This window comes from Anabrus simplex, chromosome 3 (genome assembly GCF_040414725.1).
Source record: "Anabrus simplex isolate iqAnaSimp1 chromosome 3, ASM4041472v1, whole genome shotgun sequence".
Taxonomy (NCBI): Eukaryota; Metazoa; Arthropoda; class Insecta; order Orthoptera; family Tettigoniidae; genus Anabrus; species Anabrus simplex.
Genome location: NC_090267.1, coordinates 461180961 through 461207855, shown reverse-complemented (window position 1 = coordinate 461207855; position 26895 = coordinate 461180961). Strand labels below are relative to the sequence as shown.

The 26895-nt window shown below is 40.3% G+C and overlaps 1 protein-coding gene across 1 annotated transcript; it reads right to left on the bottom strand.

The window, feature by feature from the left end:
• Positions 1–387: 387 nt before the first annotated feature.
• Pomp (proteasome maturation protein) lies at positions 388–26878 on the bottom strand. Its single transcript, XM_067143554.2, has 4 exons — positions 26726–26878; positions 25106–25203; positions 11932–11995; positions 388–879 (listed from the first exon to the last, which is right to left on the bottom strand). The coding sequence occupies exons 1-4, from the start codon at positions 26726–26728 to the stop codon at positions 604–606; spliced, it is 441 nt and encodes a 146-aa protein (XP_066999655.1). The 5' UTR covers positions 26729–26878; the 3' UTR covers positions 388–603.
• Positions 26879–26895: the final 17 nt, after the last annotated feature.

The window sequence follows — 26895 nt, the reverse complement described above, 5'->3', positions numbered from 1 at the left end:
TGGGCTATCCCTGTATCATTATTTTTCTGGCTTTGTTCTTATCTTGCAATTCTCATGTCAAGAAAGTAGAATGTTCAGTTCAGCCTTTCCTCAATAAGTGAGGTGACAGCAAATCTATGAATGACAGCAACATATATTAAGCAGTGGAAGTTCTTTTTCTTAGCTTCTTATCTTTGACAATTGATATTTGTACATTTGTTTATTCTATTTCCATTACTTACATTTTATGATGTCAGATTTATTTACTGTATATTACTAACCTGTGCTGCTACCGTAAGATTTCTTCAATTTTCTGCACACACATGCAGTTCAGCATTCATTTTACTCTCAGTTATGAATATTTTGAGATCCACATTCAGGAAATTTTAAGGGTAATTAATTTTACAGTACTTTTTAAAACATTTTATTGGATTTGACGGAACACATATATACCAGTATGTAGATTCACTGATAAAGATCATATATTAAAAAATGTACTGCCATACAGAAGAACAAATGTAATGACAATTAAAAATTACAAGTTGCACACATTTTCAGCATGATAAATTATTCATACAATTTCAATGTAGAAACCTGATTTTCCAACATCCCAATCTTGTTTTACTACATCTGCAATTTTCCAGAGTCAAAATATCGCTCACACATTATGTGAGGATGTCCCATCTGTTCACGGAACTCTGGAGTGTTCAAAATATCTTCAAAACCTATTTCATCATCACGTCCAGTGATAACATCAGCCATTAGTCCAGAACTAGTCAGAATGGGTAAATGCCCAACACGACGAGCAGCATTCAACTCCATGCCAATTCGAAGGGGTGCATGAATTCCTTGAGCGTTGCGGAGCATCTGCATTGACATCTGATGTCTGTTTTCAGCATACTGAAACAGAGGTGTCCAGCATATGATAAATTTCTTTACTCATAAATAGATTAAAAATAAAACATTTTAGAGTTTATAATGCAAAGCAAAGCGATCTCCATACAGGCCATGAAGGCCCTTGGAGTGTTAGAAGGTAGAGGCTTCCACTATCCACCTTGGCAATCGGTGGGGTAGAGTGGCTTAGCTGTACGTCCGGCCGCCTTTGCCCCTAGGTATCATTTCTGGTGTTGGATGAGTGAACCTCAAGAGCCATATGAACCTCTGGAAGTGGAAATTTTGTTTCTTAAAATCTTCAACTGTTGGGGAATTGTAATTGTAGGAATTGTCCTTCCGGATGAATTGAGCGTGCCCTTACCACCTTGGACAGGCAGCCCCTTTTTAAAGCTTATAAGGGATGGAATTATGAATTTGCAACACAAATTTATATACAGTAACTGAAGAGTGGCCAGGCAAACTGAGGACCAAAGATGGAAATGGGTGAAAGTGCCAGAAACATGTTTTCGAGTAAACACCAATAATAGAGTTCCCGAGCACAATGGCACTTACATCGCTCTCTACCTAAGGAGACCAGGAATTAATGATTACCTACGGTCTTTGAAGTGCAAGTATACTACATTCAATACATTTTATATAATTACATGCCAATATTCAGCTTTTATAAATTTCATTTCATTAATTAAATGGCTCAGAAATTAGAAAATACATGAGTGATAGCACACTGACACAATGGACAGCACAGAAGAATTGCAGCACGAGAAGCTGGCACATTTACACTTCCCCACCAAACTCAGCTGGTCACATTGGACTGTTGAACTCCCTACCAACTAAACTAATGACCTCAGGCACATGCACAAGTTACAATCAATTGTGGCATGGCTAATACATACCCTTATTACAAAAAATCACATTTTTTAATATTTTCGCACTTTATCCTTTTCCATCCTTGGTCCACAATTGATCTAAGTGCCACTGAAATGTTTTGAGGAAAAATTAAAGAAGCTATCTGCCAGTAAATACTTAAATGCACTTTTATTTATAAACTGTTTATTCTTGTGAAAAACATCAGTATCAACAAACAACGGAGAGGAGTTTAGAAATGACCTAGGCCCCTGTGGTCTTTGAAAGAAAGATCAAAGTACAATGATTTCACTGAATCTGCTCGATTACTGTTGGATACTAAGAATTTCTTCAGATGATGATGATGCTTGTTGTTTAAAGGGGCCTAACAGCGAGGTCATCGGCCCCTAATGGTACGAAATGAGACGAAATGGAATGACAAATTAAAAGCCCAAAATTCTCCACTGATCCGAATGCAAAACATGAGGACGAAGAATGAATGGATGGATATGAATTTAAAACAATCAGTGGATGCCACCCGCAATACCTTACATTCATAGAAACTGACGGAAAAACAATAGGATTACTGACCAAGGGACTGCTGCTAGAGCATAATACTGAATCGAGGATGCTTGAAGTCTAAAGGGGGTCCAAAATCCAATTTATTGGCCCCTCATAACGGTACTTATCGCTAGGAAAGTAGAACCATGGTATTTGTCATGTTGCGGTACTAATCAAAAGCAGCAGAGACTCGCGGTATTCCACACATTATGGTACTACTCACAGGTTATGAAATTCGACATATAATACAGATCTATGGTTTTTCTCACATTGCGGCGCCATTTACAGGCAATGCAACCCTATGGTATTCATCACATAAGAGTACTAACCACAGGGACCTTCCGCTATCCCGTGGTGTTCCTCATATAGTGGGTACTAATCATAGGCAAGGCAGAACCATGGTAGCTATCATCCCATGGTCCTGCTCATATGGTGGTACTAATAACAGGTACTGCAAAAGCCGACCGCACGGTGCTCCTGAGTGCTACTAATCACAAACCTATTTCGTACCTAATATAGTGGTACTACGCGCAAGTAAAAGCGACCCTTGGTGTTCTCCGCGTGGTGGTACTGATCACAAGTACTTTCATAGTTCTAATACAATCATCCCTTGGTCGCCCCTTTTAGTCGCCTCTCACAACAGGCAGGGGATACCGTGGGTGTATTATTCGTCTGCCTCCCCCACCCACAGGGGGTAGTGTATTTGGTCCGCGAGAGGTATGTTATTTCCCTCAAGTCCGCCGGCAAGCCGGTTAGGACCCCCCTATCCGCCACCTGGGACGCGCCACGTGGGAGTATCACCTCTCCCCCTACTACGCCTGCGTAGCAGGTTTGTGGAAGAATTTCTTCAAAAAGCTTAATTTATGCACTAAAAAAAAAACAAAAAAAAAAAAAAAAAAAAAAGCATAGTGCCAATTTCTGCCTTCTGGATTCAGACAGTGGTACAAAATCTGGTAAAGCTCAAATTTCTGCTCCTAACAAAATTAATGGTGAAGCATGGTTCAAACATACTATATTTCTCCCAAAGTTCTAGCTCACTCATAGACATGAAGCTTTACTAATCCCAATTCAATGAAGTGCTACCAGTATCGAAAACTTCTCCTCCCCCATTGCCAACATCTTGTATTGTTAAGAAGGTGGATACCAAATGTCCACCAGGAAATGAGATCAGTATCCAATACTACTTTTAATTCTGCTTCATTGTTTCCCAGTTACTTATGCATTTCTTCTTATTCTAGCTTCACTTTCCACTTTTCTTTTACATTTCTAAACAAGATTTCCTTACTATGGGAATCTTGCCCACTCACTTTAATGCTAAACAAAATCGAACATCAACTGCACAAAACTGGGAAGCATTCAAACTCAATGCTGGCACGTGTAACTGTGAGTTATGACAACTGTGTGTGTGGCATGCAGATTGATTGCAAATGCAAGGAGGTCATGGACACAGCACCAGCACTGTCAGTTGATGCATTTTCAAGATAGAAGGAGAGTGCATCTGGATGCAGATCACTCAGCATAGTACTGGCATTGGCATGTAGATCGCTTTCAAAGAAAAGCTGCATTGGACATATTTTGACAGTTAAGATTACTTTGGTCCACCATTCTTAAATATAACTACTCTCCCATCATCATCATTTTACAGTTCCAGTTTCCCGGGTATTGTTCGTCAGCCTCTTCCATTCTGTCTTCTTGGGATATTTTCTGTTGTTAATGATGTCCTTCCCCAATCTGCAATGTCCATCTTTACAATGTTCATCCAGTGGGTTCTTGGTCTTCCCACCATCTGTTTCCCTGCCACATGTCTTTCCAAGTTAACATATGCTGACCTTGTTGGCTCCATCCTCATTACATGCCCAAACCACCTCAGTCTGGACATGCTGACCCGATCTAACAATGATGTAACAATCCTAGCTTCCTTCCTAACCACATCATTCCTTAACTTGTCCCGTTTGGTTTTTTTGAACTGTTGACTTAATGAACTTCATCTCAGATGCCTGCAACCTTGATGAGTCTTTCTTGGCGAGGGTGCAGGTTTCAATACCATAGGTTAAGATTGGTATGAAGTACTGATTGAACATCACCAGCTCGTACTTGCTGGTAAAAGTGAGAGCTCTTCTGCACTCTATTTGCCACCTCCTTTGTGGCTAGTGTATCTCGAGATATTACAATGCCGAGGTATGTAAAGCTTTCCACACTTTCCAGTGGATGGTTTCCTAGCATGATATTGGCTGGTCAGCCCTCTCTGTTTATTGCCATCACTACTGTTTTGAGTTCACTTATCTTGAGACCGAACTCCTATTACTCTCTCATGCATCTAAAATATTATTACAGGTAATAAAGAACAGGGAATGTAACAGACCTACACATAGATCAAGACCAGTTTGGATTCAAAAAAGGGAGAGGGACAAGAGACAGTTCAAAATTTTGAAAACAACTAGCTTCGACAGATGATTCTCCGGCTGTACCAATCACAATCTACAACTACAGAGGTACAAGGAAATAGCAGAATAGCAAGAATTAGGGAGAGGATGCATATTGATATCCTCCATATTTAATGTATTTACTGAAGAGGCTATAAAGTTCAAGGTCAACACCAAAAACATTAAGATCAACAGTCAGTAAATTCAATGCATTCATTTTGCAGAAGTTGAGACTCAGAAAAGGTTCTGGCTAAAATGTTGGAAGTGCTATCATCTGCACTTTCTGAAAATAGTATGACGAAAATAAAGGTGTTCGTTATCACCCAGCAAACCTCCTGACCTAGTTCATATAAATATCAAGCTTGCAAACAAGAAGGTGGAACAGATTAAAAAATTCTCCTATTTTTAAGTATTATCATACAAGACAATAGATGTAGCATGGTTATCAAGAGGAGGATAGCACTGGCCAAACAAGGGTTCATCAACAAAGAAACTTGCTGGTAAGTAAGCACATGGCAATTCAAGTTGGAGAGTGCACTGCAAATTCCCTTATCTGGAATATACTGCTAGGTGGTAGTGAATCCTGGACAATAAATAAACAGAAATGGCTCAAAGAGTTCAAAAAGTGGTTCAGGAGATGAATGCTGAGGATTACTTGGAGAGAAAGGAGAACCAATAAATGCATCCTGAATAAGGCAAGAGAGAGCTACTAATGATGAGGAAAAGGATGGACAAATTCCTTGGGCATACACACCACAAGCTGGCCCCATGGTGAAGGGGTAGCGTGCTTGCCTCTCGCCCGGAGGACCTGGGTTTGACTCCCAGCCAGGTCAGGGATTTTCATCTCGACCTGAGGGCTGATTCGAGGTCCACTCAGCCTACATGATTAGAACTGAGGAGCTATCTGATGGTGAGATGGCGGCCCCGATCTCGAAAGCCCAGAATAACAGCCGAGAGGATGTGTCGTGCTGACCACATACACCCTTGTCATCTGCAGGCCTTTGGGCTGAGCAGCGGTTGCTGGGCAGGCCAAGGCCCTTTCAAGAGCATTAAGTGCCGAGGGGTTTGGTTTGGTTTATACACACTACAAAATAATAGCTTCCTGATCAACCTTATTCATTCTCAGAAAGAAGTGACAAGGAAGACGAAAGACCAAGCACTTTTGAAGATCCGAGACTGAATTTTTGGTGTACCACCTATCAACTATGAGATGAAGGAAAAAGCTGAAGACAGGAAAATGTGCCTGTGTCGACAAGGCACTACCTTTAGAAACTATAGTCATGTTCATGTTTGAGCATTTCATATGCAAATGTCTTCTTTGAAAATAACACGATAAATAATTGTAATTACTTGTAAAATGGGCCTGATACAAATGTTATTTGGCCCCTGATAACAACCACAGCCAATATCTCAATCAAATTTTACCATAGCTGATAAAAGCTGTGGTCTTATCATGATCCTATTCTTCTATAAATAGGGAAAAGCTGTGGAGGTATGCAAATATAACCTCTTTAGTATAAAAATTCTTTGTTTGTTTTGGCCTAACCTCAGGATGATATCCATACTACACTGTCACATATAATCCGGTTTTGATCATTGAGTTACGGTTTCTTTCAAACATGCCTCCATTTTATCATGCAGAGGGAGCATATTCTAATACAGATGCAATACAGGTCCACACAGATTGCCCTGACAAAGTGAGTGGGGCCCTAACAACATGAGGAAAAATTATACCCCAACTTTATTGAATTTTCATAAACTGTCTTGGCAGATGAGATATGACTGATTGACTTACAATCCTAAGTTTGTGGATTCCATCCTGACCAGATGTAGTGGATCTCTGAATAGCCGGAAGAAATCTTTGCACTCCATCTCAAAATTATTGGCATGTTGGAAGACCTGTGGTGGCACATACTGTGTCCACCACACAAACTTAGGTGTAGAAACCATTCAGTAAGAATACCATTTGACTGCTAAATTGCAGCATAATTAAAACATCAAACCACTTCAGAAGAGCTGCAATCTGATAGCTGAGGCCATACAATTATTTTTCATGTTGGATGTTCATCAGCAATAATTCAAGGATGATCACAGTTCAGCAACACACAAGTTCTTAATTTTTGGCTGATTTCAATATGTACACATGATTTTTGAAGACACAGGTAGTAGCAGCATATTATCAGATGGCCATGAAACATTTGCACTTTAATTAAACTTCCTTATTGACTGAAACATTGATTCCTACAAAGATTTTTCCATAGAAGTGACAAATACCATAAGAAGATAACAATAAAAATTTCAGTAATATGACACAAATAACAAAACTGAATATACTATGTGTCACTATTTCATAATTGTTTCTGATGGTAAATAATATACAGTACTATAAATAAATGTAACTGCATCAGAGCCCTGAACGGGCTGGGCGTGTCCGATGAAACCTGATGTGTACCTGGCCTGAAAAGGGCAGGTCAGGTCAGGTCATGGCCTGAATGAGTAATGCCCGAAGATGTCGGGCCAGAGATCCAAGTAGGAATCGAGCCATAACTTTATATACTGGGTTCAAGTTGGGTTTAAGGACCGGCCTGTATCTGAATGACTATGGACATGGAAGAATTGATAATGCTCTCCCGGAAAGTACTCTATTTACCTGAAATGCTATGAACAAAGGGCTGTGGTAAGTGCACTCTTTTTATACAGCCACTTCCTAGATTTGACTGATGTATGGTACCGCATTTTAAAACTGTATAATTGGCACCCCTAATAAAAAGCTATACGGATGAGTTTCTGCTCTGATGTGGTGTCAGTATGCTTTGCAGTGATGTAGCAGGAAAACAGTCTATTCCTTATACGTTGTGTGCCATTTTCGCTCAAAGGAGTGTCTGTGCAAGACTAAGAGTAAACTAAATATTATCACCATCTGAAAGCTCGCTGACAAGAAGCAACAACAAAGTCATTCAGTGGCAGTTGCTAAAGGAAAAATAGGAGGGTTGCCCAGATGGACTAGATGTACAATATGTTTGGTACAAGATGCACCTTTCTTAAAGAATTTCTTTTTAGGTACAAAAAACGTGGAATGTGATTATAGTCACCATCTGTACAATATTGCCTAGGGTTTATACCTTAACTGAATGTAGTTTAACTGGGGATGAGTATCCCTAAATGAAACATATAAAGGTTCACGCCAAAGAATATCTCATAGAAAAATGTGAAATAACAAAGGACTCAAAATAGCTACATTCCTAAGTCCTATGTTCTGGAAACTGCAAGTTTTGTGACTCTGTGAGAGAGAGAAAATTCATCCATGAAAGTTAAAATCAGGATAACAACAATGCAGACTGCAGGACACAAGTCAGAGTGGGAGAAAAGTAAACTACAAGCTTAGGAGGACTGAGACAACAGCGCCGACATGTATCTTGGGTCGAATACGCCAAAATTACTACCCTGAATGCTGGGCGACTGGAATGGGACATTGATGATGATGATGATGATGATGAATGCCGACTGGCAAGATCCGGCCCGGCCTAGACTGTACTGAATGTGGCAGAGCTCAGGCCAGGTGTATATTGAATGCAGATTGGGCCACGATTAACAAGGCTCTGAAATGTAGAATACATTATGCAGTTGGTCATCGCACATTACCTGATTTATCGAGTGCTTTGTTACACTGGCAGAGGCTCATCATATTCTGAACAGGGGCAGTTTCTCCATAAGGTTGCAGGTTTGCGCTACCCCCATTAAATTTTTATGTTTCTTTTAGGTAATGTTTTATAATTTGGATTACTCAACTACTATATTTTCATTCAACAAGACAAACTTTTCAAGAGTTTGAATGAGCAAATATTGACTACAGGGTACTTTACAAGCCGGTACTCTTAGATGTTCACTGCAAGAGTCGAAAAGTTTGCAGCGGGAAGTCAACCTGAGGTAGGATGAAACCTGGGCTGCTCGAGGGGTGCGGGGAGCTGCTAGAAGTGTGCTTTTGGGCTGCTAGAGGGGTGCGCAGGGAGAGGAAAAGATAGGCGTGGCTTCTTATACATTGCTTAAATGGAGGTTTATCAACCTGGCTCCTCCTACCACGGCCGACTGGATCCCTCGGTGCGCTAAGGAGCTAGCTAGAGTGAAGCATCAAATCGGCCACGTGCTCCTATGTAACCAACTTCTAGCAAAGTCGCCAGAGACCGTTGCTGCTCAATGTGAGATTCTGTCAACGTCGTTAGATTCTGTTATAGAACAGGAGTGCCATCTAGCGATACCGGATGGAAGTTCATCTGCTGGATCACGGCTGGTTAGATCCCTCGCTGCGCTTCATAAGGAGCTAGCTAGAGCAGGACGGCTAGAGAGACGCATCAAGTCGGTTGTGGTTGGATATATAACTCATGGCTCTAAATTTGAAAATAAACACCGCCATTTCTTTCAGTATAGTCGTGAGCTTTGTTATGTGTGTACACGCTAAGTAGCTTATTGATTTCATTGCGTAAACATTCGTGTCAGCATGTGTGTTTTTATTATTGTGCGTTTTTATCAGTTAGTGGTATTTTGCCAGATCATGAATTCGGTGCAGTCTTTAATGTCTGGGCCGTTTCCGCAACGGACTGCCGAGGAAAAATCCGAGGTGAAACGAATGGGTAGGCCCACGCGACGTTTAATTTCAAAACCAGATACATTACAAAAGGATATTTTTTCAATACCGGAATTAGGCTACCTCAAAGTGTTTCATTTCAATATGGTAAAAGAGTTTTTAAATGAAAAATGTTAATGCGTTGTAGTAATATTCCTGAAAATAGAAATGTAAAATGTTTGTTTTATTTTTAATAATAAAAAAGTATTGTTGATGTATCTAGATTTGAAAATTAGCCTGTAATCATATTATATCATTGGTAAAAATTGTGCACCACTGAACTTTTAAACCACCAGCCGCCACTGATTTTGAATAACCTGAACTACAGTACTTCTTAGTTCCCACAGGGATTGCCTACTTATTAGTTGTCTGTTATTTATTCATGCTCACATTATTTAATATATTATAATCATAGTACTCTTATGAAGCACAAATGATTTCATTTAGATTCTTATTACACCCGCTTTTAACAAATTTTGTATACTGATTCTGAAAGTGACAGTGAGCATGAACACTGAGTGGGGTACACTAACTTAGTACGACATCACTCAGGGAAGACCCTAAATTGTTATTAATTTCTCTTTTATGAAGAAAGAAGAAGTGTGACAAAGCCATTTCAGTTAACTTTACCACCATCTTTTATTATATCAGTCATATACCTTAATATATCATCAGGGAATGTGGTTCAAGTACAGTAACGGGTTAGCTGCTAGCTTTCCACCCAGACAACTGAGGCCTGAATCCTAGTGGATCCAGATTAGAATTTTCACCTGAAAAATTAAGTGGCATCATCAGAAAAGACATATGTTCTTAGACCCGCCCTTCTAGTCAAAACCTAATTTGAGCCAAGGTAATTCCAGAAATAACTGAGATTAGCTGAAGAAAGTTTCTCTCGATTCCACAAATCTGCAGAGAATATTGTAGACTTACTCACATAAATTAATGACATCATTTTGTTTAATGGATGCACACTACCTGTATAAAAAGCAAAGATTTACCAAACACATCTTCTTCTTCATTTCCGTTTCCAGTCTTCTGGGTCGGGTTGTGAATGAAGGACCTTCAGTTTTCTATTTTTCACGGTTCCCACAGGACGAGAACACCAGGAAATGTGCGTCGCTTTTGGGGCACGCCCTAACAGTTTCCTAGGCCTCGACTCGCTCTCAATCATTTTATAGGCTATTAGTACGACGGGCTTGTCACAACCAAAGGCCTACTACCCTTGATTTTTTAGGCTGCCCCTAACATGAGGAAACACCCCTTTTGCAGCTGCCCCGGCACAAGCCTAGTAAAGACACTCCACTTACTGCACAAGGAGATTCAGTGGAGGGTGATGGTCTTTTATTTCTGTTCTGTTTAGTTCATGGGATTGCCGACAGGAGTGTCTTTATGAGCTATGAACTGTTACCAACTGTTATGAAGTCACTGGCCTGGATTTGCAAAGATACGTTACAGCTACTAAATTACTTTTTTTTTTTGCCGAGCAGACAGTATGTGCCGCGGCGATAGAAAAAAGCCTCTTGGGAGTGTGACCTCAAAGGTGCCACCGTTCTCATGACAGAGATTGGCCTGGATTTGCAAAGATAGGTTACATCCACTAACAGAGCCTTTTATGTTTTTATTCTGTAGAGGTTGGAAATGGAAGCTGCAAGTTATGAATTCTGGGAATGGTATTATGTCTGCCAATGACAGAGCTAGTAGCAGGTCGGCTAATGGACAATTGTGCGTAAAATGTTTCATTAGGCTATGAAGGTAAATGTACCTTTTTGGGCGGGCAGGTGGGTCCCTGGCATTTATAATTAACATCTTTCTTCTAAAAGAATTTTAAGCTAAGATTCATATAGATTTCCTCACAAACTTGTGTCTTGAATGCTGGGGTGCCTACGCTGGGTTTGTACTGCTGCACTTAACACTTTTTTTTTTTGGTGCTAGTTGCTTTACGTCCCACTGACACAGATAGGTCTTATGGTGACGATGGGATAGGAAAGGGCTAGGAGAGGGAAGGAAGCGGGCATGGCCTTAAATAAGGTACAGCCCCAGCATCTGCCTGGTGTGAAAATGGGAAACCACGGAAAACCATCTTCAGGGCTGCCGACAGTGGGGTTCGAACCCACTATCTGCCGGATGCAAGCCTACAGCTGCCCCCAACCGCACGGCCAACTTATGCGGTGCAGACAGTGCTAGGTGGACTTTTGTGGTATTACCTCCACCAAGGGACCATCAGCCCTCCTAAATAGACTCATCTGTCCGAAGCCATTGGTCTCTTTAGATTGTAGGTACTGTACTTGTATTTATCCCAGAGCCCAGGGTTGCCTCTTCCGCCATCTCCACCAAAATATATCTCAAGCCTAATACAGCAATAGGACAGTATTTTGGAAGGGGGAGGAGAAGGCACAGTTTCATCTCAAGACAAATTAGCAAACACAAGGAATGAAAGGCCTGGACCACAATCAGTGTTGACAGTTTGTCCTTAGCAATGAAAGGATAACTGATTAAGCAGTTTGAGCCAGTGTTTTCTTGCAGTGGGATGGCTAGTTCTTTTCCACTCTTCTACTTGTCAACATTATGTAGCTATCCATCCAAGTACTTTTACCTTCACTTGTAACTTACCAATTTTTCTGATTCTTCTAGAGGATGTACAGGAGCTAGCTTCTCTCTTGTATTAGCACCCAGTCTGTAGGGAAAGAGTAATACAAAATGTTCAAAGAAGACAATTTAAAACAAATACATTTTAATTACTGTATATAAGGAAGAATTCTCTGAAAGAGAGGAACATGTATAGGAACAACAGGATAAACACCATGAGAGGTCAGAGTGGGAAGAGGGAAAAACGGAAAGTGGCAACAAGGACAAACTTGAAATGAAGGGTGCGGCCGAACAATGGGACAAGCGCCAATTTGAGCAAAGTAGTAATTTCAGTGGAACATCGAGATTGAGGCCTTTTCTATCGTTATTCATAGTCTGTTTAAGGGGAAATCAACTAGAAAGTGAGGCAGGCTCAATTAAGTTGAACGAGCCGTATTTTGTGTCTAGTGGAACAATGGGACACGTGTCAATAAAAGCACTGTCGTTTAGTGCAGCCCCGCTAACCAGTCTGGGTTTTCCTTCCTCTCGAGTCTAACAATTTTTTTTGCTATTTGCTTTACATCACACCGACACAGATAGGTCTTAATGGTGACGATGGGACAGAAAGGCCTAGGAACGTGAAGGAAGCGGCTGGTATGGAAATGGGAAACCATGGAAAACCACCTGCAGGGTTGTCAACAGTGGGGTTCGAACCCACTATCTCCCGGATCCGAGCTCACAGTTGCGCGCCCCTAACCACATAGCCAACAACACGTTTGTTTGTGCTTTCTCAGTCTTTATTCAACTCATTCTTGTTCGGTGTCTATGAATATCAGATACTATGAAACTATCGCAAAGTGATGAAAGACGACTAAATAAAACACGTAAAAGGCATATCAATCCTTCAGAATGGGCTTGTAATAAAAGGAAATAATTGCAGGATTCTGGGCAACTGTACGTTTCGAAGAGAGGTTTTGAAGTTCCTGCTAAAACTGTGCCGACTATGGTAAGTTGTTCTACTTGTACCTATTAATAATTTTCGTGCCTGTGTGGTACATATCTAATATAAGAACCCATAAACTCAATGGTTACTTACGTACTTAACTAAAAAAAATGTACTTACGTAACACGATACAAATAAATACTGTACCTACATTTGTACATTATGTTTAATGTTTTTTAAAAATAAAATTTGTAATAGTTTTTTTCTTACCAGGGAAATATGTTCTGAAAAAATACCATTTCAGTTATGTAGGCCTACATAATATAGCATATAAGAATGTAACTGAAATATATTAAAGCATCCCTCAACCACCTGTTGAATATGGAACAAGTATAGTACATAATACTAATAATAATGTTATTGGCTTTATGTCCCACTAACTACTTTTACGGTTTTCGGACACGCCGAGGTGCCGGAATTTAGTCCCACAGGAGTTCTTTAATGTGCCAGTAAATCTACCGACATGAGGCTGACGTACTTGAGCACCTTCAAATACCACCGGACTGAGCCAGGATCGAACCTGCCAAGTTGGGGTCAGAAGGCCAGTGCCTCAACTGTCTGAGGTTCTCAGCCCGGCAGTACATAATGCTTATAGTAAATACAGATGATCCAAGGTCAGCCTGGGTCAATGACATGATAGAAATCAGTTCTTGGAATGAAAGCTGTTTAATGTAAAACAAAAGCTAAAGATTTCCACCTATTTAATACTATTTATTGTACATATATTTGATAAAACTAGTTGCAGTACCTTTTTTAAGGTTACAATAAATAGTATTGATAGGTGGAAACCTTTAGCTTTTGTTTTACATTATATTTCTCTTCAATATTGAATAGTATGAAATTTATTACCTATGATATCTGTTCACATGCACAGATCAAGCTACATGCCTACCATTAGCAAAGGAGAACACGTACAGAGACGACACGAGTTATATTTTTCTTTTCATATGACACTTCACAAGGCACAAATCATTCATCAAAATAAATGAAAGGTTTCACAATCTAGCATGTTAGATCGAGCTTCTAATGTGAGAACGTTCTTCTCAACACTTGTTTTACCGCGCAAAGTAGAATGGAACAACGGGACACGTGAACAGTCAGTCCTAGGTGGAACCAGCATGAGCTGAAGTGTTTTCAGCCATTCACTTTTGACTCTCCTGCAGAAAGTGCTCAGTGGCGCTTGTTCGGCCACACCCTTCAAATGTTTACTGCGAGTTCCTATTCATGTTATCTTTCTACTTATGACCCAGCATGTTGTCTGTCTGCTCCTTTCCGTTATTCACAGTGAAGTGCTAGTATCTTTTCTTCCTTCCATGTTCCTACGTTTTTATGACCTGTTTCACTTTTATTCTTCGGTCTTTTACCTTTTTCAACTACCCAGCTTCTTTTCATCCTACACTTCCCACACTAAATCTAAAGATCTGTGTAGATGGCCCTCCTAAAGCAGCTGGAAAGGAGAAACAAGCTTGTCAGAAGCTGAGATAAAATGAATGTAAAGGACTTTCAAAATTGAAAGTAAGTAATAAAACTTGTTTCTTGAAATTCTGCAAGATTCATGCAAAGACACAGAACCTAGTTCTGGTCTGAACACTACTATTTATGCATTTTAGTAAATTATTTCTTCCTTCTTCCTGTGCTGTATGCTTTTAGCAAACTGTGACAAATTTTTTTTATTGACTGCTGCTTGAAACAGATTTTCCATACCAGTCCTTCAGATTTCACTTTTACTGGGACCTCGTTTGCCTTCAGTCTTACCTTGCATGATGATGTGCAAGAGACTGTATTTCTGTGGGCGTTTCATGACATGAGCAAAATAATCTAGCTTGCCCATCTTGATGTTCTTTACAATTTCTTTTGATTTTTTCATATGCGCCAGCACCTCCACATTCCTCATTTTATCAAACCAGCTTATAATCAACATGAATCTGTAAATCACACTTATTCTTCAAGCCTTCTCACACAAGTGTCTGTCAAGGAATATGTTCCATAATTCGTGTAGCAGTATGGAGAAGATATAACACCCATCAAGCCTGATTTTAAATTTTAAACTTAGCTATTACTAACGATATTTCTCGTCCTATAGAATATGGCTTGGGCTTTCTCTATTCTTGTTTTCATTTCTATGGGCATGTCCCAAATCTCCTAGATATTACAGCCAAGGTATGCTATTTTATTTACCATCTTGCAACACATCTCCTTGTTTCCTTGAAAGCGAGTTAATATCCATCACCGGCTTGCTAGGCCTGTTGTGACTTCACCAGATCCCCGTTAGCCGCCATCTTTTCCAGGATTCCTGCAGGGCCTTCACAGCTACCGTAGCGGTCTTGGGGCCCATACAGTCCCCACTGTACTTCACCCCCATAGGCTATTCCCTACTTGATGACGTTGCCCATCTCCCACGACGTGGACGAGGGGTTGGGCTTGTGGGACTTGTAAGACTTGGGTAATAAGGCAGAGAGCCGTGAACAGAATACAGGCAAGTGAAATGAAATTTCTGAGCAGCAGGATAGGAACGACAAGATGGGACGAGATGAGAAATGAGAAGGTTCGAGGTATAGTAAAAGAAGAGCCACTACAGAATAGGATAGAGGCATCTAAACTTAGATGGTATGGACACATGAAGAGAATAACAGAGGAAAGGATACCGAGGAGGATGCATGAAATGGAGATAACAGGTAAACAACCAAGAGGAAGACCAACAGATAGGTGGATAAAAGGAGTAGAAGATTGTGTACAGAGAAAAGGAGAGCACTGGGCAAGAGTGACTAGGGAGAAGTGGTAGGAAGACAAGAGGAGATGGAGAGGCTTATGTTCCAAGCAGACCTGGCCAGCAGCTGGAAACTGCAGATTATGATGATGATGAACACATCTCCACTTGCATTCAGTACTTTGGTGTGTTCTTTTATTGATGACCATATCTTTGTTTTAGCTCTGATTGGAGCTGTTATTTGCAACATTCTGCCATGATTCTCTTGACAAACAGTTGTAGTTACTCCTGCCTATTGGTAATGTAAATGGTGTCAACAACGTATCTCAGGTTACAGAATGGTACACCGCTCCCCTTGATACCAACTTCCATATTTTTCAATGCCACCTTGAAATTTCAGAATATAAGCTGAATGAAATTGTCTCCGACAGCGTTTGCATGATGTCCGGCCGCAGGTTTACCACATTCGGTGAAAAGAAGGAGAGAGCAGCATTTGAAATAGACTTGGTGTGTGTGCCACATAACCTTATTTTTTGCCACTTTGTAATTTTTTGTCCAGTGGAGCCTGTTCCACCAACAAACTTTGCAACCTGTCACTTTTCAATTCTTGCAAAGTCTTTCTGTTCCAACATGATCTAGGTTTTACTTCTCAATTTCTTCGTAAAATGAAAAGTTTTTGTGTATGAGTGATCCGATCAAGTTTATTCCATGGGCAAACTATAATACTCCATAATCTAATGCTTTATTTTTCACAGGGAATTTGATGATATAATTGTGGTACCGGCAGTTTTAAAGTTTTGATCAAGGGAAAGAAAGATGATTACAAGAAGCTGGCTGTGCTAGAAGTTGTCACGGAGAAACAGGACATCCTTTTTGGCAACTTTAAAAATAACCTATCACATGACGACAAGCAATCCGCTCGGACTGAAGTCCTAAAGAAAGCTGTCTTTGTAGTTAGCTAGAGCTGAATAATCATGGACATATGTAACAGATAATCTATTTGGATTATGGAAATGCCGTGCACTGGTAAATAAATATTTACGTTTCCATTAAATGCATTCGTCAAGAATATATGGCATAAATAAATTTATATAACCTCACAAATGTCGATGCAGCATGTTACATGAAAATGTGATATAGTAGTGACTGAAGAACATATAATGATTTCATCTTACCTATATATCACGTCTCAAAAATTAAATTCTTGCTTTTAGACAGAGAGATAATGCCAAGAAACTGGAAGTGAAGGAGGGGATAAGCAATTGAATGAGGTGGATGCTGCTATCTTTGTTATCCTGCAAAAAGATTTGGCCGTTTTAGACGGGCTGAATCTCCAGAAAGCTAGATGGAAGATCAAGCGATCATACTGCCAGTACTGACACCTGCTGAACTTCCCAGAGGCGAAAACCTCCAAAATACAGCGAGGAGAAAGAAAAAGAAGCTGTCAAAATCTCCACGTGGAAATTTACCATAGGAAATTGCAAAACTCTGAAGTTGGAAAGAGAATTAGGGATACCACCTTCAGAATTGACAAGTAGCAATGCATCTTCTGCTTCTCAAGATATTGTATATACTGCAGACGAATGCTTAGAATACATAGCCAACAAAAGTGTTGAGTGATTCATTTCAACTTAAATTTCATAGCAACATGTTTATTGTATGTAGATCACTAGAAATATAGCTTAGAAAATAAAAATTAATGTTATTATTGTAGAAACAGATACTACTGTTCAGTTAGCAAAATATCTCAACAATGAATTGAGTTTAGCAACGGCATCTAGATCGGGTGCCTCACCATTTCCAGGAGTGGGGTCTTATTTTCATCCCTTAAGCTAAGTAAGTCTCCTTCATTTTCTCTTCCAACCTTATGTGCAATATTATGCAATGCAATACATGTTAAAACCACCTTTACCGCTTTTGTTGGACATAACTGTATGTGGTTTAAGCAGGGAAAACATTCCTTCAAAATTCCGATACTGCTCTCAACAATACGCCATGTCGATTTATATGCCTTGTTAAATCGTTGTTCAACAGCATCGCCAGGATTCCTATTAAGAGGGGGTATTAGCCACTCTTTTAGTCTATAGGCACTGTCACCTAATATAACTGCTCCTGAAGAATGGCCTCCAACCTGCGACAAAACGTCTACATACGGCAGTGATCCTTAGTACCCTGCCAAATAGCATTAGCACTGTAGAAGGTCAAGTCTGCACCACTAATCACCATAATATTGAGAGAATGATGCCCATGTCTATCAACATAAACATCAATATTAACAAGAATACTGTCAACACATCCCCATACAGAAGGAAAGCCACCCTCCATTAGAAATTCTGTCGCTATATTATGTGGATTATCAGGCCAACGTACTATGTTCGGAAATATTACATTTACTATAGCATCTACAACTTTAGTAAAAGTTCTGAAAATAGTTGATTTTGATGTCCCATACATTGCTGCTACACTGTGCAGCTGGGCACCATTTCCTAACAAATGTAAGCATATAAGAATTTGGTCTTTTTCGGAAAGAGATTGAATTCTTTCAGTTGCAGGTTCCAATAAATGACCAATCATTTCGAGAATATAGTCAACCTGTATTGGGTGAAAACACATGGAATTCCGTTGAAGTGAGGTTATGAAAATTAATCCTGTCTTTGTATGTTCTCGTGTTGGATCCTTCATCACTGTCATCACTTGATAACAAAAGCTCTCGTTGTAACCTGTTTATATCACTAAACCAAATTCTATGCTGAGAAACTAGTGTACATACTTGTTAATTAACAGCTGAAAAGGGAATCGTGTCTTTGCAAGATTTCTGAAAACTTTTCACTTAATATCTTTGCATTTTGCATTTCTGTACCAATGGATGAACATAACAGGCTTGAAAAGTGAAAGCATTCCCAGGGGATGCTAGAGGCCTGCTGGCCCTTTGCTTGCCCACAGCCCAATGGTCTTGTCACTACCTGGAGTATGAAGGAGGAGTTTGGAGAGTTTGAGGGAGATAATTAGGTTTCTCTCAGAGGACAGGAAGGAAAGTAGGCCTCCCTCAAACAATGTACAGGATACAGTAAGTGTAAAAGAGGGATGCGAAGGAAAGGGGGGAATTGTAGAAGACAGGTGGTCTAATGTTTTAAGGGGAAGGAGACTGCAGGCTTCATTCACGATCAGAATTCAAGACAGGTTCTGTGAGAAATCGGTACAAGTCACTGAAGGTAGAACAACCGAGGGAAGATGAGGAAGTGATGAGAAGTGTGGAAGTAGGAGAAAGGGAAGAAGTAGAAAAGGGACATCTGGAGTAGTGGATAGGAAAAGACAGGTGGAACAGAGTCATGGGATGGAGAATAGGGAGCAGGAAGTAACTTCTGCAGCTGTCAGGAACGATAAGTCTGACCAGGAGGAGAGAGGATCAAATGAGGTGGGTAGGGTTAGGCTCAGGTCATGGGGGATTTCATTGTTAGACATGTTGGGAAGTGTGCAGAGGAAAGGGTACCAGGGTAGAGTGTTATCCAGGAATTAGGTTAAGGCAGATGTTGAAGAAAGTAGAAGAGAAGGAGGAGGGAAAGGAGAAGGTGGTAGTGTTTCACGTTGGAACTAACAACGTAAGACAAGCAGATATAAGTACCAACATAGTTGGGGATGTGTGGGACATGGTAAATGCACCACGGGTGAAGTTAAGGAAGCGGAGATTGTTATCAGTGGAATACTGTGTAGGAGGGATACTGACTAGAAGGTGACTGGGGATATAAATGAGACTATGGAGTGAGTATGTGGGAAACAGAGTGAGATTTATAGATCCTAATGGGTGGGTAGGAGATAGGGATCTGCACTCAGTTAGCTTCACTTAAACCGCAGTGGTACATATAAGTTAGGATATTTGTTTAGAACGGTTATAGGGAGGTGCATTCAGGGAAATGGGGTGGCCTAGGGAGCGGTGATAAGGGAACAGGGAACTGGAAATCAAGTAGGGATGACATTAAAATGTTAGCGCCGAACTGTAGAAGTATTGTAAAGAAAGGAACAGAATTACCTAAGTGATTTAATAGATATATACTTACCAGATATTGTAATAGGAGTTGAATCATGGCTGAGAAATGATATAATGGATCCAGAAATTCATTCTGGTGAAAGAAGAATTTTTTTTTGCTAGTTGCTTTACGTCGCACCGACACAGATAGGTCTTGTGGCGACAACGGGACAGGGAAGGGCTAGGAGTGGGAAGGAAGCGGCCGTGGCCTTAATTAAGGTACAGCCCCAGCATTTGCCTGGTGTGAAAATGGGAAACCACGGAAAACCATTTTCAGGGCTGCCGACAGTGGGGTTCGAACCTACTATCTCCCGAATACTGGATACTGGCCGCACTTGAAAGAAGAATTTGTAACCTACAAAAAAAGTTAAAGATGACAAACATGAAATTCTAGGTGTAAGACTCATCTCTAAAGATAATAGGTTAACTTGATGTCTTTGGAGTGTACAGACCGGAAAAGGGTAGCGCAGACGCTGATTCGGAATTATTTTTTTTGCTAGCTGTTTTACGTCGCACCGACACAGATAGGTCTTAGGATGACGATGGGACAGGAAAGGGCTAGGAGTGGGAAAGAAGCGGCCGTGGCCTCAATTAAGGTACATCCCCAGCATTTGCCTGGTATGAAAATGGGAAACCACGGAAAACCATTTTCAGGGCTGCCGACAGTGGGGTTCGAACCTACTATCTCCCGAATAATGGCCCTGCATACACCCCAGCATCAGTGGGTAGGGTCTGACACATCCCACTCTGATGAGTCTAGTGTCAGACCTAAGACGAAATGCTGGTTAATAGAGCAAACGCCTGAAAAGCCATACATCTAATTTTTGATCTGATTTTTGATATGCTCTATTGGTGGAAAAATATCTAATTCCCTCCATGGGAATTTAGACTTACCATTTGGAATTGCTAGGCGGGCATTAATTCCATTGTGGAGTTTTATCTCCCGTATGCAGTTATCAGACTGTGCCACATAAGAGGCTTCTGATAAGTTCACCTGCATACACCCCAGCATCAATGGGTAGGGTCTGACACATCCCACTCTGACGAGTCTACTGTCAGACCTAAGACGAAATGCTGGTTAATAGAGCAAACGCCTGAAAAGCCATACATCTAATTTTTGATCTGATATTGGATACTGGCCGCACTTAAGTGACTGCAGCTATCGAGCTCAGTCGGAATTATTTGATAAGATAACCAGCTATATGGGAAACAATAAGGAAAGGAACGTGACTGCAGCGGGTGATCTCAATTTCCCTACGGGAATCAACATTTATATGATCTCAATTTACCAAATGTCAATTGGGAAAGTAATCTGATTCAGAAAGTGATAGAACCAACTAGAGGGAAGAATATTCTGGATGTGGTGCTAGCAAAACCAGATGAGCTCTATAGAGAAACCAAAGTAATAGATGGTATTAGCGATCACGAAGCTGTTTTTGTGGTAGTTAAAAATAAATGTGAAAGAAGGAAGGTATTAAAATTAGGACTATGAGGCAGTACCATATGGCTGATAAAACAGGCACGAGAGTGTTTAAAAAAAGTAACTATGATCGGTGGAAAACGGTAAATAAAAATGTAAACAGACTCTGGGATGGGTTTAAAGCAATTGTTGAGGAATGTGAAAAAAGGTTTGTACCTTTAAAGGCAGTAAGGAATGGTAATGATCCACTATATTATAAGAGAGAAGTAAAGAGACTAAGAAGGAGGTGCAGGTTGGAAAGAAACAGATTTAGAAATGGCTGTGGAAGTAAGGAGAAATTGAAGGAACTTACTAGGAAATTGAATCTAGCAAAGAAGTCAGCTAAGGATAACATGATGGCAAGCATAATTGGAAGTCATACAAATTTTAGTGAAAAATGGAAGAGTATGTATTATCGCACACTTTTTATTGATAGATTTGTGTACGGGTTTGAGGAGTAAGGAGGGAGCAATTCCGGTTCCGTAAGTACTGCCAACTGATGGAAATGAAATCAGAATTGAATCGATAATATGATCGATCGATATGAATTTTGCTAAACCTTTGTTATCTTAAGCCAACAACTGTGTCACACACACACACACACATTATATAACATTTCTCGATGCGAATCTTATTCCTAGAGTGAATTATATAGTTTGGCTTTGCTGCGTAAATAACAACAGTACTGGTACGTAAAGGATACGCCATATGTCGCACAGCGATGCATAAGCGATTCATAGTTTGTGTTTCAAAGGTTGCCAGTACGAATCTCGAAGATTGCTGAGGTCGACCAGTTCAGCACTAGGGTGTAAATCTATCCAGAAAAGGTGCGCAGATAATATAGGTACTTTAAGGCAGAAACAGGTTTCAAGAAGGATGTTCCAGGAATCCATAATGAACAAGGGGAGTGTGTGTGTGCAAGGATCTTCAAAAGGAAGAAGTATTCAGTCAGCAGTATATAAAGATTGTTGGTTACAAGGATACCATCCAGATAGAGGAGGTGACTAACACCAAAGAAGTACCTATTAAAATTTACCTATGACAACAATGACATTTACAGTAAGATACAAAGGTTGAAAACTAGAAAAGCAGCTGGAATTGATAATATTTTGGGGGATATAGGCCTACTGAAGACAACGGATTGGGCTATAGTACCATATCTGAATACTTATTTGATTATTGTTTGCATGAAGGAACTATACCAAATGAATGGAGAGTTGCTATAGTAGCCCTTGTGTATAAAGGAAAGGGCGATAGACATAAAGCTGAAAATTACAGGCCAGTCAGTTTGACATGCATTGCATGTAGCCTAAGCTTTGGGAAAGCGTTCTTTCTGATTATATTAGGCATGTTTGTGAAATTAATAAGTGGTTTGATAGAAGGCAGTTTGGGTTTAGGAGAGGTTATTCTAGAAAACAGAACTCAGGTAATTAAAGTAGGCAAAGGTTTATCTGTCCCTGTAATAATTAAGAGGGGAATTCCTCAACACAGTAGTATTGAACCTTTATGTTTCTTTATATATATATCAATGATATGTGAAAAGAAGTGGAATCAGAGATAAGGCTTTTTGCAGATGATGTTATTCTCTATAGAGTAATAAATAAGTTACAAGATGGTGAGCAACTGCAAAATAACCTCGAAAATGTTGTGAGATTGACAGTAGGCAACGGTATGAGGATAAACAAGTTTAAAAGTCAGGTTGTGAGTTTCACAAACAGGGAAAGTTCTCTCAGTTTCAATTCCTGCGTTGATGTGGTGATAAAGTTCCCTTTGGGGATCACTGAAAGTACCTAGGTCTCAATATCAGGAAAGATCTTCATTGGGGTAATCACATAAATATGACTGTAAATAAGGGGTACAGATCTCAGCGCATGGTTATGGGGGTATTTAAGGGCTGTAGTAAGGATGTAAAGGAGAGGGCATATAAGTCTCTGGTAAGACCCCAACTAGAGTATGGTTCCAGTGTATGGGGCCCTCACCAGGACTGCTTGATTCAAGAACTGGAAAAAATCCAAAGAAAAGCAGCTCGATTTGTCCTGCGTGATTTCCGACAAAAGAGTAGCGTTACAAAAATGTTACAAAGTTTGGGCTGGGAAGACTTGGGAGAAAGGAGACGAACTGCTCAACTAATTGGTATGTTCTGAGCTGTCAGTGGAGAGATGACATGGAATGACATCAGTAGACGAGTAAGTTTGGGTGGTGTCTTTAAAAGTAGGAATGATCACAATATGAAGATGAAGTTGGAATTCAAGAGGACAAATTGGGGCAAATATTTGTTTACAGGAAGTGGAGTTAGGGATTGGAATAACTTACAAAGGGAGATGTTCAATAAATTTCCAATTTCTTTGCAATCATTTAAGAAAAGGCTAGGAAAACAACAGATTGGGAATCTGCCACTTGGGTGACTGCCCTAAATGCGGATCAGTAGTGAATGATTGACTGACCTGGACCTAACCAATCCAGCCCATGGTCTTGTCACTAGTCAGACTAACCTACCCGGACCAATATTCGTAATGCTAACTTTGGCAAGCCTGTGACCTTGTGTGGGCTGATTTGAGTTGGCCCCAATACTGCCACCAGAAATCACAGTACGAGATAAAAAATAGGAAATGCATGATTTATGAGTGTCAATGAAACTAAGGGATTCACACCCACCATGAGCACTGGGTGGAACTGGTGGTTATGGGTGATTTATTAGAATGAGAGAGTGAGAGAGTGAGAGAGAGAGAGAGTGTGTGTGTGCGCGCGCGCGCGCGCGCACGGGTGCTAACTGGTGTTCTAAAATACTTCTCCGTAACTCAACGGATAGATTTGCTGACGTAAAAAGTAAACTTTTGTCTCTGTCCGAAGACGGTGCAGCTCTTTATCAGGCACAGCCCCAATAGAGGTGAGCTGCATCTACCACTTTAATTATACACCAGCCTTCCTAAAATTCTTAAATTTCTGGCAGCACAGGGAATCGTACCTGGACCTCTTGAAGATGGCAGTTAATAATGCTAACCATTATGCTCTACAGAGGTGAACCAAGTTTTTGTGACATCGACCGTTAATTTTTCTGATGTGGGCCCTGAACTTACGGAAGAATAATGCATGGAAAGACGATGGTTCATTTTTCTCAACACTCAGTAGCTCATGACTTTGGGTCCTGGACCGTGGACACTTCCTTGCAGTACATTGCCTCTGTTTCATTTATATTTTTTTTCTCTTTCAGATGATGTTAATCCTTTCTTTATAAAACTTACATTTATTTATAAAATCAAGGACGGCCACTATCACTACTACTGATATTGGGGCATTTGCAGTGTTAGAGAAAATCATCACTTTGTGTAATTATGAACTACTTCCTAGCACAAAATCTAAAGGTTGTGATGTCTGCAAGCACTGTATAGATTCAAATCTCAAGAGGAAAATTACGTCGATTTCCCTAAGTGACACTGAATGGGTCACCAAGTGATACATTCAGATCCGGAATATCTTTCAAACCCTTAGGAAATAAGTAGCATTGTGAGGCAGGTAGTAAGGTGGCTAGTCAGCGAGCAGGGTACAATGGACGACAGTGCGGAGAGAGCAAGACTGGAGCAAATGTTGGAGCAACCTATGGCTTGTGCAGTATCATCAGAAGTTGGTATAACTGACAATACTCAATGCCAAAGAATGCTTAGATGTAGGAGATGGGGCAGTGAACAACATCAGTGTAACAACGTTAGCAATTACCAGCACTATGAAGCCGACCATGGTGCATTCCATTATAGACATAATACGGTAAGTCAATCACAGTAGTATACTTTCAATAGCAAACTGCTGATCTGCTTATATCTATTGTGTATTCTTTGTACAGAGGTGGTAATACTTTTTTTTTTTTGCTAGGGGCTTTACGTCGCACCGACACAGGTAGGTCTTATGGCGACGATGGGAGGTGGTAATACTAGGAAAGTTTGGGATCTAAGAAAACTGTTAGAAAAAGTAGCCAGTGAAATGTAAAACTTATAATACAATTAACCATGAACATTAATTGTAGAAACATACCCAAAAACCATAGGGTCTGGAATCCCATAATGACCTTCCTTCACAGGAAGTCTGCTAGTTCCTACAGGCTTTGGTTTCACGGAAGGCAATCCAAAACTCTGTAATAAAGAAACGATGTCAATCAATGACTCACAGAAGAGTTTACATCATCCTCCTCTTAACATGGCTTAATGACAATTTGGCAAAGTGACTAGGTTAAAATAAAGAAAATTAGCATTTACACAGCATAATCAAACAATCTATGATCTGCATTTAGGGCAGTCACCCAGGTGGCAGATTCCCTATCAATTGTTTACCGGTACCTCATATTAACATTTATTTATAATTGTTTACCCAGCTTAAAAAAAAAAAAAAAAATTCCAATGAACTTGGAAATTTATTAAACATTTCCATTGATAAATTATTCCAACCCCCCGCGGTGTAGTAGGGATAGCGCGCCTGCCTCTTACCCGGAGGTCCCAGGTTCGATTCCTGGCCAGGTCAGGGATTTTAACCTGGATCTGAGGGCCGGTTCAAGGTCCACTCAGCCTACGTGATTACAATTGAGGAACTATCTGACGGTGAGACGGAGGTTGCGGTCCAGAGAGCCAAGAATAATGGCTGAAAGGATTCATTGTGCTGACCACACAACACCTCATAATCTGCAGGCTTCGGGCTGAGCAGCGGTTGCTTGGTAAGCCATAACCCTTCGGGGCTGTTGCATTCTATGAATGAATATTTGCCCCAAACTGTCCTCTTGAAGTACAACTTTATCTTCATATTATGATCTTCCCTACATTTAAAAGCTCCACTCCTCATTCTTCTACTTATGTCATTCCAAGCCAACTCACCACTGACAGCTCGAAACACACTGCATAATATCAATATAGTTGGTCCGTTACTGAACATTATAAATTTTCCAGCTAACTCATTCCTGGTTGCCAGTGTTTCGCCCCAGTGTCTAATATAATCAGAAAGAATGCTTTCCCAAACCTTACGAACTACACATGTCAAGGTGACTGGCCTGTAATTTCCTGGCTCGGCTGAGTGGCTCAGACGGTTGAAGCGCTGGCCTTCTGACCCCAACTTAGCAGGTTCGATCCTGGCTCAGTCCGGTAGTATTTGAAGGTGCTCAAATACGTCAGCCTCGTGTCGGTAGATTTACTAGCACGTAAAAGAGCTCCTGCGGGACTGAATTCCCACATCTCGGCGTCTCCAAAAACCGTAAAAGTAGTTAGTGGGACGTAAAGCCAATAACATTATTATTTTATTATTATTAATTTTCTGCTTTATGTCTGTCACCCTTTCCCTTGTTCACTGGGGTTACTACTGCAACTATCCATTCATTTGGTATAGCTCCTTCATGCAAATAGTAATCAAATAAGTATTTCAGATATGGCACTATATCCCAACCCATAGCCTTTAAAATAAGCTACACCCAGAAATCTTATAATTTACGTGATATCAGATCAAAAGCAAAATGATGGACTAACTATACAAAATGGATCACAAGAAATGAAACTTGGTAAAGAATGAAAACATAAGATTTCAGACAACTACCAGGAAAGGTGCAAGTCACGGAAGTGAGGTTATAATAATAACAAGGTTAAGATATAATTTAAAATCAGTCATTCTTCTTACCATTTTAAAGCCTCAAATTCAGATAAATATTCGTGATAAAGGAAAGTACAGCCTAATTCACGACTTAAGGATTATTTCAAAACGACGAAAGACAAATAACATCAAACAACGACACAACTGAAACCTTCATTCACTGACTCCTTGATCTCAGTCGATCTGCACCGGCTTGA

Excerpts from the sequence above, each read along its gene's own strand:
- Pomp (XM_067143554.2), bottom strand. Across the intron at positions 11,996-25,105 it reads CCAGACCCTATGGTTTTTGG|ACTGGGTGCTAATACAAGAG; the intron begins GTATGTTTCTAC and ends CTTTCCCTACAG. Across the intron at positions 880-11,931 it reads TAGAAGAATCAGAAAAATTG|TATGCTGAAAACAGACATCA; the intron begins GTAAGTTACAAG and ends CCTCTGTTTCAG.